The sequence below is a fragment of the Macrosteles quadrilineatus genome, unplaced genomic scaffold, assembly GCF_028750875.1.
Source record: "Macrosteles quadrilineatus isolate MER2022 unplaced genomic scaffold, UCM_ALF_1.0 Scaffold_9__3_contigs__length_116548681, whole genome shotgun sequence".
NCBI classification, from domain to species: domain Eukaryota; kingdom Metazoa; phylum Arthropoda; class Insecta; order Hemiptera; family Cicadellidae; genus Macrosteles; species Macrosteles quadrilineatus.
The window spans coordinates 98,621,583-98,640,900 of record NW_026542602.1 but is presented as its reverse complement, the minus strand read 5'-3'; the positions used below and the strand labels follow the sequence as shown (position 1 = coordinate 98,640,900).

Below are 19,318 nucleotides of genomic sequence, written 5' to 3'. Positions count from 1 at the left end.
GTTGGCTTGTAGTTAGAGGGTGTTTTGCGTATTTGTATCTTTGGTAAGGGTGTTGTATTTCTTAATTATGTGTTGTTCTATTTCAGGTATCAAAATAATAAAGTCCCTATTAGTAATTTTATTTTCAATTTGAGTTGATCATTGTATGTTACAAAGTTCTAAGTGACATTAGTAAGTTGAAAACGTTCCCACAAAACAAAAACATGAAACCAATAGTAAATTCATGACATAGAGTTCTCTTTGACATACACACATTTTTATGGGGACAGTTCGTTGACTGCGCTGCTCCGGCTATTGCTAATGAGTCTTTGATCAATACCATGAGGACAGTCCTTTGGCTGCGCTGCCTCTGATCAAAAAGACTGATACATTGGTCTTTAGCCAATTCAGACTTACACACAAACATGAAAATAAAACAAACACTAAGTTCCCCCACTACAACAAAATGAGATAGATGACATTCACACCTTTTTATGGGGACAGTTCGTTGACTGCGCTGCTCCGGCTATTGCTAATGAGTCTTTGATCAATACCATGAGGACAGTCCTTTGGCTGCGCTGCCTCTGATCAAAAAGACTGATACATTGGTCTTTAGCCAATTCAGACTTACACACAAACACGAAAATAAAACAAACACTAAGTTCCCCCACTACAACAAAAGGAGAGATGGAGCTTATTTTTGCTCCATCTCTCCTTTTGGCATTATTTTGAAATGACCTTGACCTACTTACAGGACTTAGAAAGCTTCCCTTAAAATACATAACAAACACTAAGTTCCCCTATTACAACAAAAGGAGAGATGGAGCTAATTTTTGCTCCATCTCTCCTTTTGGCAATATTTTTAAATGACCTTGACCTACTTACAGGACTTAGAAAGCTTCCTTACAGTACATTATTGGGAACCGAGAACAGTTCTTTTAAGTTAACACCAACGGACACAACATTTCCCCTCCAACCACAAGCTTCCCCCCTCCACCCACAAGCTTCCCCCCTCCACTTGAGTTTTGCTATAAAAGGAGGTTTGCTTCGCAGGCAATCATCATTCAATGGTCTGAAGTAGTCCTAGCTAGCTGAGTCAGCTCCAGTTACTATTCACTGTTTCATTTGCTATCATGGCTTACCTTAGAATTCCCACTAGACCCTCAAAAGTAGTTTCTTCATCTTCAAAGTCTCTTCCTCGATCTATTTTAATTTTATCACATGCGTCAGATCCAAAATCGGTTCTTCGAGAAATACTGCAGTCAGAAGGTGCAAGTCCTGGAGCAGAAGAACAATACACCTTCCGAGCCATTGGTGAGCAATCTCCTCCACTGATTGAAATATTGTCTTCATCTTCATCTTCACAATCAAGTTCGTCTTGTTCATCTTCTTCGGAGTCAACCTCATCTGATTCATCTACAAGCTCTTCCTCGTCCTCTGACTGCACTGTTGCTGATATTCTATCAACACCTACTGCTACTAGAACTGCATCTCCACCTCCAACTTCTACACCATGTATTTCTCCCTCGACAACTCCACCTTTACAATTCACTATTCCACCACCCATCATATCTCCTCTAAAAGACTCCCTACCAGCCACTTCCAAATCCTTTGACCACCTTCACACTTCTCCTTCAGATAAGTGTAAACAATTAATTGCTGACAGGAGAAGAAAATTTGCACACACCCTCTCTAAGTGTCGATATGTTTTTAAAAAGGGTGCTAGTAAGGGGGAACACTGTGAAAAGGTTTGTGTTTTGAATAGTGATATGTGCTCCATTCATTCAAAACACAATAAAACCACAGAGTCTTCCAATAAAATTAAAGAACTTCCCAAAGCAATCCGGGTAAGAAGGATGAAAAGGTGTACGAAATATTTCTTTGTCAGATGTGTATGGTTTAATAACATCATTATAAAACGTAACGATACAGGAGAGCATTTTTCAATTAGATTACCAAGAGATGTTGTAAACCCTGAACATCCGAAAAGAACTGACTACCTTATCCGGGATGCTAAAGGAAGATTGTCTTGGAAATCTTCAATTTCCAAGATCAAAAAGACACGGTAATTTTTTTCCTTTTAACATTTTACATTACCAAAGATAACACAGTAAATTCAATTTTTCCAAATTCTTAAAAAAAAATGTGTGAGCAATTTGTTTAATTCTGATACATCATGTGTAAAAACATGCTGCAGAATTAAATGAATTGTTCACACATTTTTTTTATTATCTTGCAATGACCTTGACCCACTTCTTAAACTTAGAAATTTCTGCAAAATTTTAAAATAATGATAATATCAATTTCTACCACTACTAAAAGTAAGGTGGTTTGTTTAACCCCACCCTTTACCCCCACCAGTACATAAAGGTATAAAAGACACTTGATATTGCACATGATTCATTTTTAGATTGGAGCTAGCAAAAGCAAGTTTAACTATGAATTCCCCAGCTACAATAATAATTAAAAGAAACTTAAAAACCCTTCAAGAAGCATTTGCATTCAGGGGAAGTTTAGAAAAATATTTAAATCATAGTGTGACATGTCATTTTACTTTGTGGAAGGAAGAGAGAAACATCTGGAACACAGAAGCAAACGGGTTGAAACTAGAATTAACTGATGTACGATTTAATAAAATAATTCGAAGGCTAGTGGAAATGTTAGATAAAGGGTATATTGTGACTGCCACATTCTACATAAAACCAGACCGCAATAACTAAAAACAAAATGGAGTAAAGGTTAAGGGTGGGGATAAAGGTGAATGGTAGGGGTTTGTCTATATAACATGTTTGCTGAGGTACAATCAGTTACTTCAGATTTACCACTCTTGTACATTATGTCTCCTGTGGACAATATTTTCCCGACAACTTCTTTTTTAAAAACCTTATTGGAAAACATTGTTTTTGAAGCTGGTTCAGAGGAAGAAGACATAGACTTGGAGGAAGAATCTTTATCCGAAGAAGAGTTGGAATCGGATGGTGATGAAAATTTGGAAGTATTGACTGATGAAGAGTTAGATGAAGAAGACAGAAGTTTTCCACTTGTTGAAGATTCATCATCTACTGAAGAGATGGTATGCTCGGAGAAACTTGTTGAGCTAAGGGAAACACCTACAACAAGTCATATAATGTTTAGTGCAATGTTTAGAAGTAAAAGACGATTGTTTGACTCTGACTCCGACTCTGACTCTGACTCTGATAGTTTACAAAAATTAAAATGAGAGGGTGGGTTGGGAGTTTGTTTTGCAAATCATCAATTTCCAAAACAAATACAGTAAATTTTCTATTTCTAAATTTTTAATCTTTGAAATATTTAATTTCTTTTAAATCCTGATAATCATAAAATCATAAAAGACACAGTAAATCGGCTTTTTCAAAATTTTGAAAAAAATGTCTGAGCAATTTGTTTAATTCTGGTATATCATGTTTAAGAAAACATGTTGCTGGGTTAAATAAATTGTTCACACATTTTTTTATTATTTGACAATGACCTTGACCTACTTAAAGAATTTAAAAATTCCATGGTTCAACAATAAAAGAAAATGTTACCCATTTCCCCCACTACTATAAAGTAAAGTGGGGAGTGGTCTACCCCCCACCACTATATGGAGGTATAAAAGAGGTTTGACATCCTGCATTAAACATTCTTATTTTTGGAACTCATAAACGCAAGTTTAGTCAAGATGGATAAACAAAAGATTAGACATAATGAAAGAGAAAGAAGGAGGGTGATGAAGCTAAATGAAACATTTGAGGTATTGAGAACCATACTCAAAGCTAAAAAAGGAACATCTAAACTTCAAATTATAAATTTATCAATTGAAAGAATAAGGTTTTTAGAAAAGGAAGTTGAAGAAGCAAGAATGAGGACTGTGGGAGAAATGAAAGAAGCTAGTACTATAATTGATAACCACGTTGAAAAATTAAAAGAAGATGATGATGAAAAAATGCTGTCGGACATGATACAATTAATGAATGGTGAAATGGAAGAGCGAATTCTGTCGGAAATGATGGAGTTATTGGGAAGAGTACTAACAAATAAAAAAATGGGACGTGGGTAGGTTGGGTTTGTCTTGGAAATCTTCAATTTCCAAGACTATAACACAGTAAATTGGGGCTTTTCCAAGTTTTGAACAGTAAATAACTTTTTTCCAAATTTTGAATAAAAAAATGTCTGACCAATTTATTTAGTTCTGGTATAACATGTGTAAAAACGTGTTTCAGAACTAAACGAATTGTTCACACATTTTTTTATTATCCTGCAATGACCTTGACCTACTAAACAGGAATAGTTAGTAAAAAATAAAATACCTTGTTTTTCTATAAATATGTTTGAAAGTTGAAGAATATCCTGTATTTACGTTAGATTATAAAGAAATTGGGAAATGGGGTGATGTCATTAATTTAATAGTAGTAGTAGAGGGGAGAGAGGGGAGGAAATGGTATAAATAGGGGTGGATGTTCACACCTTTCATCAGTATGTTGCTGCTTCTTGAATAGAGAACATCTACAACATGCTACGCTGCGCCATTTGTCAAGCCGAATTCGAGGATGAAATAGATCTTGTACTTCATGAAATAGTCGATCATCCTACAAATGCAGAGGAATTAGAAGGATATCAAGACTTGATTGAAGAATTGTATAAAATAGGACAAAAAGAAGAAGAAGAACCCAAACCATCTACTTCAAGAGATCGAGGAGAAGAAGAACCAAAACCATCTACTTCCATGCTACGCTGCGCCATTTGTCAAGCCACATTCGAGGATGAAATAGATCTTCTACTTCATGAAATAGTCGATCATCCTACAAATGAAGAGGAATTGGACGGATATCAAGACTTGATTGAAGAATTAAATCAAATAGGACAAGGAGAAGAGGAAGAACCCAAACCATCTACTTCAAGAAATCCAGGAGAAGAAGAACCGAAACCATCAACTTTAAGACCAAGTGTTATTCATTATGCACCCAAACGCCCAACTTCACCTTCAACTGATGCATCTCCAACAATTGTGGAACTACACGCTCATGCTCTACCGGGTAAAGTGGTAACACATTTTAAAATTGACAATGCTACATTAAAACTGGAAGAATTTATGTTTAGTGCAAAAGGACTAGTAATTGAAACGCTACAAAATGAATTACAAAGATTAAATTTTATAAAGTTTGGACTATTGCTGGATGTTATATTTATCAATATGCAAAATGAAACATCACCTAGAGGATTTTTAACAAAAAACAGAACCATTATGTTTGCCTCAGATATTGAATCAATTGTGGATGAATGTTTTGAAGAACTTTTGACAAAATTGCAAGAACATGAAGGCAGAGGATCAGGATGGACTGTATTGAGCATATCAGGTTTGGATGTAAGAGTGCATAAACATGGATATGGAATGAGAGGAAGTAGCTATATTCCTCTACCCAAGAAAATTAATGATACTAAATCTTGTGTAAATGTACAAAATGATGATACTGAATGTTTTAAATATTCAATGTTGGTAAAATATATCAAAAACAATCATCCAGAAAGAGTAGGAAGAGAATATGAAGAAGTGCAGCACAATTATAATTTTCAAGGAATGAGCTACCCTGTAAAAATCAAAGATATCACCAAGTTTGAAAAACAAAACCCAACTGCTTCTGTAAATATATATGGTTTAGATTCATCAAACAATGTATATCCTCTACGTATAAGTGCACAGGAACTAAATAATCACACAGACTTGTTATTAATCACCAAAGGTGAAATATCACACTATGTATATATTAAGAATTTTAACAGACTCCTTTCATTACAAGTGTCAAAGTTTAAAGAAAGTAAAACAATTTGTAAAAGATGTTTTTGTCATGTGAAACCTTTAAGAAGAGGAGGTTCTGAATGGTTGTTGGAACATAAAAGGTTATGCAATGGAAATGAAGAAGTTAAGATTAACCTACCACCAGCTGATAGAGCATTTGTACAGTTTAATAATGTAGTTCATCAATATAGAATTCCTATTGTCGTGTATGCCGATTTTGAATCTACTCTACTACCGTTGGAACATCAAGAGGACGACACATCAAGAAGAAACAAGTACCAACTACATTCACCCAACAGTTTTTGTCTACTCATCAAGTCAACGCTTTCCGAAGAATATTTACAAGATTATGGACTGACAGCTGAACCAAAAGTGTATCGTGGTGAAGATGCAGCTAAGCACTTTGTTGACGAGCTTTACTATATAGCTGAAAAAGTAGAGGCAATGTATGCACAGGTAAAACCTATGACACCTATGTCACCCGTTGAAGTTCAAGAATACGATTTATCAACTTCATGTTATCTGTGCAAGAAATCATTTACAGCGGATAATCATAAAGTGCATGACCACGACCATCTGACTGGAAGCTACAGAGGTGCTGCGTGTAACGCTTGTAACTTAAACTATAAAATTCCTAACTATATTCCAATTGTAATGCACAACTTAAGCGGCTATGATGGACATTTTATAATACCTGAATTAGGAAGGGACAATGGTAAAATTGATGTATTAGCCGTAACGATGGAACGGTTTATTAGTTTTTCAAAAATGGTTGGTAAAATGAAACTCAGATTTCTTGACTCATACAGATTTATGCCTTCTAGTCTTATGAAACTATCAGAAAATTTGACAAGAGAAAATTTAACAGAAACAAGTAAAATAGTAGAAAACAACAAATTGGATTTAGTTCTTCGAAAAGGAGTCTTCCCTTATGATTACATCGATGGATTGCACAGATTTGACGAGACATCACTTCCTCCACCAGAAGCCTTTACCAACAAGCTGAACAATTCAGAAATATCACCAGAAGATTACCAACATGCATGCAGAGTTTGGAACGAACTTGATATGGAAACATTAGGGGATTATTCAGATTTTTATGTTAAACTCGATGTTACTTTGCTTTGTGATGTGATGGAGGAATTCAGAAACACCTGTTTAGAAGCATACGGATTAGACCCTCTTCATTCTTACACCTCTCCAGGATTAGCTTGGCAGGCTATGTTAAAAGAAACCAATTGCAAACTTCAACTTTTAACAGATATTGATATGGTGCTGATGGTTGAGTCCGGTGTCAGAGGAGGATTGACTCAAAGCGTTGTAAGACATGTAAAAGCCAACAATAAAGATCTGCCAAACTACAACCAGCAAGAACCATCAGTTTATCTTGGGTATTTTGATGCAAACAATTTGTATGGATGGGCAATGTCCAACCCCCTTCCATATGATAACTTTAAATGGATAGACCCAGAGTCAATTGGAGATATTGTTCAAATTCCAAAACATGGTGACAAAGGATATATATTAGACTGCGATTTCGAATACCCAGAACATCTACACGACCTTCACTACGATCTTCCTCTTTTACCAAAAACTGAAATTTCACCAACTGGAAAACATCCTAAATTAATTATGAATTTAAATCACAAGCAAAGATATGTAGCGCACTTTTGGATTGTACAACAAGCACTTGAATTAGGTCTTCGTCTAACCAAAGTACACAGAGTTTTGGAATTTTCTCAATCTTGCTGGCTGAAACCATACATCGATTCCAACACTACAAGAAGAGCAGCAGCAACGTCAGCCTTTCAGAAGGACTTTTTTAAATTAATGAATAATGCCATATTCGGTAAAACTCTGGAAAATAAAAGGAAACACAAAAATGTAAAACTTGTAACAGATGCTAGGAAATTGGAGAAACTTGTACAGAAGCCCAACTTTGGATCATCAGTAATCATTAATGAAAACCTTGTTGCCGTATCTATGAAGAAAACTAGTATAAAAATGGATCGACCTTTGTATATAGGAATGTCAATATTAGATATATCAAAAACGCACATGTATGATTTTCACTACAACAAGATGGTTGCACATTATGGAAGAGAGAACATAGTTATAACTTACATGGATACAGATGCATTTATTTACAAGATAATTACTCAAGATATGTATAAAGATCTTCGCACATTTGTATATAAAGATGAATTTGATTTTTCTGACTATCCTAAAGATCATCCAAACTACGATCAAGACAGAAACAAGAAAGTATTAGGGAAATTTAAAGATGAGGCTAACGGAGTGTTACTTGAAGAAATCGTGGCACTTATATCAAAATTGTATGCTGTGAAACTACATGATGACAACATTATAAAAAAGGCAAAAGGTGTAAAGAATTTGTATTTGAAGAAAAATGTACTTTTTGAAGACTACAAGCAAGTGTTGTATGAAGATAAAGTTATAACTGCACACTTTAACACAATCAGGAGTTATAATCATCAACTGTACAGCGTGACAGAAGTTAAGAAGGCGCTCTCCTGCAACGATGACAAACGACACATCCTACCAGACCGGATCCACACACTTCCATTTGGTCACTATTCCCTTAACCCTATCGACTAATTACCTTTTCATCGTCCTACACCACTAATCCTTTCTCCTTTCCGTAAAATTGGGGGCACACAGCATTGTCCGCTGTGTTCCCCCTTTTTTACACAAGGTTTGAATGACCTTGACCTATATAAGGAGATGTAAGAAAAAATGAAAATCATTACTTTGCCAACATTGACAGTGAAAACAACATAATGGCTTTTAAAGAAAACATTGTAAATGAGCTACACAAACCTGCAAGAGTAAACTTTCCAAGAAGAAATACAACTGTAAAAGGAATAAATGATTTGTATCAAGCAGATTTGATTGAAATGCGGCCATATAGTAAAATAAATAAAGGACATCATTATATACTTACAGTGATTAACTGTTTTACCAAAGTTGCAGATGCATTACCATTAAAGGATAAAACTGGTAAAAGTGTAACACAAGCCATGGAAATCGCTATAAAGAGAGATAAAAACAAAATGAAACATTTACAAACTGATGATGGCAAAGAATACTTTAATAAAAGTTTTTTAGAGCTAATGAAAAAATACAACATAAACCACTACTCAACCAAATCTGAAAAAAAAGCTGCTATAATTGAAAGATTTAATAGAACGTTAAAAGGAGCAATGTATAAAATGTTTTCAAACAGAGGAACCTACTTATGGATTGATATTTTACCAAAGTTAATAAGTGATTACAACAACAGGTTTCACAGAACTATTGGGATGACACCAAATGAAGTAAACAGTAAAAATGCTAAACTTGTATTAAAAAAAATAAAGCACAATACAAAACCTAAGGTTGAAATAAATAAGCCTAGAAAATTCAATGTAAATGATAAAGTTCGAATAAGTAAGTATAAAACGATATTTACTAAAAAATATCTACCTAATTGGACAAATGAAGTATTTACCATATACAAAGTGCAACCAACTATACCAGAAACATACATATTAAAGGATAATAAAGGCAATTTGTTACAAGGTGCGTTCTACGGACATGAACTATTAAAATCTGCAGTAGGTGATGTATATCTTGTTGAAAAAGTGTTACAAAGGAAAAAAGACCAAGTTAAAGTACGATGGCTAGGTTTTAACAAAACAGAAGATTCTTGGATACCTATAAAAGACCTAATTTAACGGGAACAGCTCATTGTACCATTGGATTTCGAATAAGATGGAGATTGTTCATCATAAAGATCAATTCAACATTAGTAATATTGATGATTACACTGTTGATAACGACACAATCAACACTGGCAAACATGGAAGTTTACTTCCAAACACAGTCAGATGTATTATAAGTGGTCCTTCAAACTGTGGAAAAACTAATGTCGTATTTAATTTGATTACAAATCCTAAAGGATTGAGATTTAATAACTTATACATATTTTCAAAGTCACTACATCAGCCAAAGTACCAATTGTTGGATAAAATCATATCGCAGGTGTCAGGTGTTAACTTTTATAAATTTAATGGCAGTGATAAAGTTTTGCAACCAAACCAAGCTAAACCATATTCAGTATTTCTATTTGATGACGTTTCATGTGAAAATCATGATACTATTAGGAACTATTTCGCCATGGGAAGACATAATAATATCGACAGCATATATATAGGACAAACATACAGTAAAATTCCAAAGCAACTTATCAGAGATAATGCAAATGTTATAATTTTGTTCAAACAAGATGAAACCAACCTGAAACACGTATATAACGATCATGTAAATGCTGATATGTCATTTGATAAGTTTAAACAAATTTGTGGAAAAGCATGGGCAGAAAAGTATGGATTTTTGGTCATTATGAAAGAACAAGCCATAAAAGACGGACGATATAGAATAGGGTTTGATAAATACGTTCTGCTTCACTAAATATCACTATTTCAAATCAACACTTCATACTGTAAACATGGCAAGTCAAGAAAAGCTCTTAAAAGAAATAAAATCACTTAGTGATTCTATTAGACATAAAAACAGAGCTCTGAAGTTAGGTATAAGCGAAAGAGAAAAGTTTATAGAATCAACATTTAAACCTGTTACTGATCCTTTAAACAGATTAGTTAAGAATATTGAAAAACCTTTCGAAGGAGATGCTATTCTACCGATTTCTAAGTATGAAAAAGAATCAAGAGATTTTGAACAATACAAACAATTTCAATCAACTGAAGAAAGTGGTGAAAGTGAAGAAAGTGAAGAAACAGAAGAAACTGAAGAAACTGAAGATTCAAGAGAAAAAGAAGGATTTTCTGCAGGTCAAGAAGAAGGATCTACTAATCCTACAAATTTAAGTACATTAAGCACAAACATAGCATTCAAAGGGAATTTGGGCAGAAAATATTTATTAAAGATGTTACATTCAACACAGGCTAATCGAAGATATCATATTTATGGAGCTAGACTAGAAGACAATGGTATTATGATTGGAGACAGTAATTTGGATATTGATGAAAACGATAACATCCTTATTGGTAACCAAAAATATAAAGGTACAACAGGACTGTTTGAACTTATTTTTAAAAACAAACCTGGTAAATATACCAAAAAAGACCTATCAGTGTTTAAAAATATACTAAATGATACAAATGCACATAAAAAGCAGTATTCCAAAGATTTGCCCATTTATCGAAATCGATCAATAAAATACACAAGTGTCATAGCTGATCTTTTTCCAACACAAATGAAAAAATCTCAACTTAAAAGAAGAGCTATATCTACAGCTGAATTAAATGAGTTACACAAAAGACCAAGAACCAACGAACCTACATCTTCAGGGAAAGGATTATTAAAAAGTCTATACAATACCAACATAATATATTATAATGATGTCAATAAGTTGGTTGATCGAATGAGATTATTACATGAAGCCATGGAAGCCGGTCATACCGGATTGGACAATGAATGGGTAGCTTTAATCGATGAACTACGAAATCGAAGGATTATTGCTTAATCATCGCATATAAGAGGAGGACAAGAATCGAGGGAACTCAGTTGAATCATGAGCGTGGACAAGTTTGGAAGGTATTCCAATTTTGGAGAAAAACCAAAATCCAATGGTAAAAGATATAGTTTACCATTAACAGCTGAAGGCGATTATAACATAAGCAGCAAACGATTGAAATTTGTAAAAGATCCAGAAGATGATAATGATGCAATAAATTTGAAAACTTTAAAAAGTGAAAAATTGTTGAGCTTACAACTTCAAAACGACTCTTATAATGCTAAGTCTCATAGAATAACAAATGTTGGTGAACCAATAGAAAACTCCGATTCCGTCACCAAAGAGTATTTACTTTCAAAACTGTCAAATACTTTACAAGTTAATAATGAAGTTTACGATGTTAAAAACAGAAGAGTTACAAACTTAGCTGATCCTGTCGATAGTCAAGATTCAGTCAATAAAGGATATTTACATTCTATAATCCCTGAAAGAAAAGAAGATAGATTCTCTTTTTATAACTTTGTTATAAATGATATAGGATACCCTAAAGAAGATTCGGATGCAGTTAACCTCAAATATGTTAAAGATAATTGTATTATTCACGATAATGAACAAATTGATTGCAAAGGTAAAATATTACATAAGGTTAAAGAAGGATTAAAACCAACAGATGCTGCCACTGTAAGTCAAATCATGTTACAAAAGAATGGAAATTGGCATGCTGAGAACAAAAAGATAACTAATGTAAAAGGTGGAGTAAATCCTGAAGATGTGGTAGTTTTTAAACAAGTTCCTGTAATAACCGATGAATATAAACATAATAATATAAAGACCACCACTTTTGATTGTAAAAACTTACCATTAGCAAATGTTCATAATGCAGTTTTACCTCACGAAGCGGTAACTTTGGATCAGATGAAAGATCATATAAAAAGCCAGTGTATAATAAAAGATGAACAAAATGAAGAAATATACACATGTAATAATAAAAGAATTACAAATCTTGAAGATCCACAACAAATGGATAATGCTGTCAATGTAAACTATCTTGCTAGACTTTTGGGTACTGTAATGTTTGATTTTCACAATATGATACCAGCACATCCAGGACATAACAAAGTGCATCCAGATCAAAGAGATCAATGGATTGATAGGGTTATTATGAAGCAATATTTTATGTCTAGCAAAACAAAGATGCTTAGAACTAAACCTGTAGAAAGATTTCACCATTAGAAAAATGTTTACAATGCAGTTTTACCTCACGAAGCGGTGACTTTGGATTAGATGAAAGATAATATAAAAAAGCAAGTGTTAATAAAAGATAAACAAAATGAAGAAGTACACACATGTAATGATACAACATATTCAAAATATAACAAAGAATATGAAAATACAAAAAGTATAATATGGATTGATAAAGGTACATAATAAGAAATCAATTCGTAAATGAAACATTCATTGTCAAACACTTGAGGAGTGAAGCCGATGTGGGTACATTCCCCTATAAATAGAGATGTTAAAGGTTAAGCACATCAGTCGTGATATAGAGAGCTTGAAGAGAGGAAGAGGATTGACATCATCAGCAGTTTCTCTATTATCTAAACCAATTGGAGCAATTGTTAACAAAACAATAGATTTACTACCAGTAGAACTGCATTTGCCTGGAGGATATCAATACTGTGGACCTGGAACAAAATTGAAAAAAACGTCTGGAAAGAGGAGATTCTGGAATAAATAAACTAGATCAAGCTTGCAAACAGCACGATATAGCATATTCAAAGTTTGCAGATACAAAAAATAGATCCATAGCGGATAGAGCGCTTGCTGAAAAGGCTTGGCAAAGAGTAAAATCTAGTGACGCAAGTTTTGGTGAAAAAGCAGCAGCTTTGGCAGTAACAGCAGCAATGAAGACAAAAACTAAGTTTGGAGGAGGAAAGAGGAGGAAAGGCCGAAAACGAACGGTTAAAAAGCAAGGAGGTAGTATTAAAAGGAAAAGAAGAAATAATCAAAATAAAAAAAACAAGAAACCAACAATATGGTCAATGATAAAAAAAGGAGGAGGATTATACTTAAGACCATACCGTGTGTATTAAACAAGAAAAAACAAATACTAATTCCAAACAAAGAGTTGACAAATAAAGAATTAATTATATACGCTTCTTGTATGAAAATACCATTTTTTAGAGGAGTGTTTATGAAAGATGCATTGCCCGGTAAAATATGGAAAAATGAGACTGGAATAGTTAATTTAGAAAACAGTGAAGGTCCTGGCACTCATTGGATATGTTATAAAAAACTTGATCGAATTATTTATTATTTCGATAGTTACGGTAATATGCCACCACCTAAAGAGCTTCAACGTTACTTTCGCACAGCAAAACAAGTATTTTACAACTATAACAGAGAACAACCTGACAATACAACAATTTGCGGACACTTATGTTTAGATTTTTTAGCTAGAAGCGTTAGTCAACTTTAAGATGTCTTCCTATACGGTCTCATTGACCGGCACTTCATCAACTCTGCGCAGTATTCTATTTCCAGCTCTACGATTGCAAAAAGGAAGATTATGGGAAGCTGCATTATTGGATTTAACAACATACAATTCTATTCCAAATATTTCTGAAGGAGTCAATAACAAATTACACTATTACAAAAGCAAAAATAATTTGGGAGAATTAACACCAATGAAAGAAATTAGTTTACCGACAGGATCTTACGAAATAGATCATATTAACGAATTTATACAAAAACAAATGAAAAACGAAGAACTAAACGAACTTGTTCAAAAGGAATCAGAAAAAGAATATATAACAATAACAGGAAATAACAATAACAGGAAATAACAATACCATGAAAGCTGAAATAACTTCTTCATATTATATTGATTTTACTCAAAAACATTCAATTGGAGGATTATTGGGATTTTCTGAACAAACTCCAATACTAGAACCTAAAAAGACCTATTCCGGTGATAAAACTGTAACAATACTGAGAGTTAATACTATAGACATTACATGTAACATAATTCAAGGATCATACAGAGATGGAGAAAATAGTCATATATTGCACACATTCTATCCAACAGTCGCCCCAGGTTTTAAGATTGTGGAAAAGCCACAAAACTTGGTGTACCTTCCCTTAAACACCAGTGTGGTTTCAGACATCGTGTTGAACATACTAGATCAAGACGGAAACCTCATAGACTTCAGAGAAGAACGTATTACGATCAGGATTCACATAAAAGCATCCACCTAAACCATGGGATTGTCATTCAAGAAGAGAGAGTTGTCGGGTAAACACCTAACTAGCTCATCATCTGCAAAAGGATTAACTACTGAAAACATTCAGTTTTTACAGGATATTGGATTAAAAGTCATTGAAAATGGAAATACTGGATATAGCACAAGGACCGACATTCGACGAGACTTTATGGGAAAAGGAGTATCACACGCACAACCCCTACGCTTCGTCAAAATTGAATAATAATGATGAAATTAGAATTCCTATACAACAACAGGATATTTACACTCTTCCGTGCGAAAGTTATCTATATATTGAAGGAAGAGTAACAAAAAAAGATGGAACAGCTGGAACCACCGTTCCTTTTATCAATAATCCAATGGCATTTTTATTTGATGAAATTAGATATGAAATATCTGGAGTAACTGTGGATTCTACAAAGAAAGTAGGTTTAACAAGCACATTAAAAGGATTAGCATCTTTGACACAAAACGAGAAGAATTTGTTAAGAATTGGAGGATGGGTTGCACCCGATAACGACACAATCACCCCTGATTCTGCAGGGAACTTTGATTTCTACATACCATTGAAATTATTTCTAGGCTTTGCTGAAGATTACAGAAGAGTAATAATAAATGTGAAACAGGAATTAGTGTTATTAAGATCATCAAATGATAAGGATACTATTTGCGCAGCAGCTGGAACCACTGATGCAAATTTAGACTGGAATTTAACTTTGGACAAAATCGTTTGGAGAGTACCACATGTGCGATTAAATGACGAACATAGAATAACACTGTTGAGACAACTGAAATCAGATAGAGATATTGTAATACCATTCAGAAGTTGGGAATTTCATGAATATCCAGTTTTACCTAAAACACAAAGACATACATGGACTGTAAAAACATCTACTCATTTGGAAAAAGCAAGATATGTAATATTTGCACTACAAACAAAAAAAAGGAATAATATACTAGCTAATGCCGGCCATTTCGATCATTGCAAACTAACAAATTGTAAAGTGTTTCTTAATTCACAATTTTTCCCTTACGACAACTTTAATATTTCTTTCACTAAGAAGAGGTACACTGTTTTGTATGATATGTACGCTAGATTCCAAAGTTCATACTACGGGAAAACAAACACCCCGATACTGTCTCCCGAGCAGTACGAATCAAAAGCTCCAATAATTGTAATAGATTGTTCAAAACAAAACGAATCTGTAAAGTCATCAAGTGTGGATATAAAAATAGAAATGGAGTTTGAAGAGAACGTTCCTGATGCAACATCTGCATATTGTTTAATTTTGCATGATAAAATTGTAACGTACACACCATTGACGGGATTAGTCAAAACAGTGTTGTAAATGAGTTTCACCACAACCACCAGTCGGCTATAAAAGGAGGAGCTTCGCACACCACCAATCAGTCTTTGCTCGTTCGTTGAATGGGTAACATCCTACACTACATCATGAGTAAAATGAGTTCTCCATCAGTCGTTCAAAAGGATGCAGAGGAAGCAGCATTATTGGATCAAGAAAACCATCAAGAAATCGTCAATGAAATAGAAGAATTTTTAAAGTTTCGAAAACAAGAAGACAAAGAAAACAAGGAGGACAAAGAAGAAAAAACTAAAAAAAATGGCACTAAGAGGAAGCGGAAAGATGAAGATACAATCCCAATTAATATTTTGAAAGAAGTTTTCCTACGCATTTACTATCCTATCTCACTATGTTTGGGTAAAAGTGTAACAGCTGGACTAATGAAATCATCGGAATATACACCTACAGTAATCTTGCAGCATGGTACAAAAATGGTTATATTTTCTGAAACGGCATGGGAATCTTTTCTAAAACATTTAAATCTAATTGAATGTTACTTAAATACTAATGTTTGCGGAAGGAAAACTAATATTCGACTTTTGGATTCTGACAATGAAATTGACATAGTAAAGAATCGTGGAACACTACAAGTACGATTTAGAGATTTAACTCAACATGAAAGTAAAATTTTACTCTCACGTGAAGAATTCTACATTTTAATGCATGCAACGTCTCCTATCTCTAGATATATGAAACAACTTGTATTCTCAAGTTCAATCATCAAGGAGTATTTAATTGATACACTAGAAAAACAACCGGAAAGCACCATATTATACGGACACGTGGATACATCTATTTTTAATAGATTGCCTCATGAAGTTGGTATGTGGAGACAGTTAAGGAACTTCGAATCAATTGATGAAGAAGCGATAGAAGCTGTTGAAGAATATGAAACTATAAACCAAGAAGAACCAGCAACCCAAGAAGTGTAATTAAAGAAAAACAGTATAAAAGAGTGACCAAGGCGCGGTGTGAATTCAGTTGAACACTATACGTGGTGGTGTGTAGATAGGGTTAAACATTATGGATATAAAACCCTGTGTAATAGAATTTCAAGCATTTCGTGATAACAAAGATGAATTTGTGATAAAAGAATTAGTGATTTTAGATTTGATTACACATGTCGTATACCCGTTTATATTTGAAGCTCCATTTTCAGTAAACCAATTGAATGACAAAGCAAGAAGAACAAACAAATGGATAACTAAACATTTTCACCATATTCAGTGGAACGAAGGATTGATAAGCTATAAGCACTTGAACAATATCATGTATCATTTTTCTAACAAGTTTTCCCATATTTATACAAGAGGATCGGAAAAAAGACAATGGATACAACAATACACATATCACGATGTTTTCGACATAAGAATGGACAAGGATCATCAAATTAATTATGGACCTATTTGTACTTTAACAGATCACTCTTATCGCACAGTAACACAATGTGCACTACAAAACGCATACCGATTAGCTAATTTTCTAGTTCTTCACTATTGGGACAAAAATAAATTCAAACAGCAACAGTGGAAGTATTACGAAGGAAATAGCAGTGGAGGGGGGAACGTGTGCTATAAATACAGTGGACAGTCTCAGGATCCTCATCAGTATTACTCCAGACATCGCAGAGGCAACATCTCACAGGGTAGTCCTAATCAAGAAAATGGCTTCACAACAGTTTCTCCAGTCTTTGGTGGATCAGTTCAACACCCAGTCCAAATCCAGCATTCTAAGTACTAAGAAATGTCACGAATTGAAGGAACACAAACACTACATCGTTCACGAGCTGAAGAAGACAGAAACTTCACATGGAGACGCAATTTTAGCATCACTGAGCGAGGCACCGTTTTCACCAGGTGATGAACCGAAATTTCAAGTTTATCTTCCAAGACGATTTGTGCAGCAACTACAAAACGAAGACCTGCGAGGTATTCAACCAGGATCCCTCTATTTGGTATCACACGGAGTTTGCGGAAACAATTCCACTGAACTATCTCTACACATCACCCATCAATGTTAGTTTTAAGTTTTTTTCTGTAAATAACCATCTATGTACATATGTTTGTTAAATGTTTTTGTCATTAAAAAAATAAATAAAAAAATTAAAAGAGGAAACAACATATCAGCATATCATTAATTCTATATGCTGATATGTTGTTTCTTTTTTTTAAATTCAAACAAATGACCTTGAACTTTTTACTATAAATAACAGGTCTTACACGCAGTTGCTCTCAGTCTTGTTTAAACAATTCACCGAGCATCATGTCACAGCGTAAATACAATTTACCTTTTGTTTACAAATCCAAATACGATTTGGATAACTATTGTTGTAATTTAAAATGTTTTAGAAAGCCTGAAAGTAAAGTTGATGGAAAAGTTTGTAAAAAATGCGAGTCTGTTGGCTATTGCAAATATAGGTGTAAAACATATCAAGACAAGCATCAAAATTACATACACGATCTAACACAAATGGTTAACCTACTATGGAAAAATGTAGACTAACTTGTGGCAGATGCATGAGAGCTGCTGACTCTTGCACTATAAATAGCAGCTCACAACACATTGCTTTTCATTCTTGTTTTAGAATTCAGTCGAGCAACATGTCACAGTGTAATTCCAATTCATCTTTTGATCCCAAATCGGAATACGATTTAAAATACTATTGTTGTAATCTAAAGTGTTTCAAAACACCTGAATGTCAAGTAGATGGAATGGCTTGTAAAAAATGTGAATCGTTCTCCTATTGTCAATGTAATTGTAAAACGTATCAAGAAACACGGAAACATCACTCACAAGACAAGGGACGTAGAATCAAAATACATTTAAAACGGATGGAGTGATACCCTCATGATGCTCTCTCCCACCTCTACTACTTTCCCCCACCCCTACTGCTTTAGCTCCGCCCACTTCGTCAGGGACCTGCACTTCTTTACACGCAACAGTCACTTCGCATCCAGCTCTTCACCAGTCAACTCAACCTTTCTCGTTTACTTTGCACAAGATGGCCAACCTACAACAACAACAACAACAACAACAACAGTGGACAAGTGATATTGAAGACTCTGACCTACACCAAGCATGCATCGAAGCAGAAGAGCAGGAGCGAAAACGAAAGGAAAAAAAACTACTTCAACTGCTAGAGGAGGAGAAAGAGATTCGACGCAAATTTGATCGTGTTTGGTGCGCTCAGCCTCGAGACAACATCGAATGGGCCGAGCACAATGCAGACATGGCAAGATGGAAAGAGCTCCATAATACAATAGAGGAGTTGAAGAAGTAAACATCCAAGTACAACAAGCGTCGCCGAACTACACAAAACGGCCTTTATAAAGGCCACCAATAAACTCATTCGTTTTACACTTTAGCAGACGCTCAC

General features: G+C 34.3%; 2 protein-coding genes across 2 annotated transcripts in view; both read left to right on the top strand.

The window, feature by feature from the left end:
• Positions 1-19,318, top strand: part of LOC129003874 (tubulin polymerization-promoting protein homolog) — a 49,964-nt gene that overhangs the window by 14,820 nt on the left and 15,826 nt on the right. The window lies entirely within an intron of this gene.
• The window catches only part of LOC129003657 (uncharacterized), a 33,470-nt gene that overhangs the window by 11,242 nt on the left and 2,910 nt on the right, over positions 1-19,318 (top strand). The window contains exons 2-3 of the mRNA XM_054431956.1: positions 1,210-1,494; positions 2,889-3,052. Of these exons, the coding sequence (XP_054287931.1) occupies positions 1,210-1,494; positions 2,889-3,052 (449 nt within the window). The remainder of the gene's footprint in view (positions 1-1,209; positions 1,495-2,888; positions 3,053-19,318) is intronic.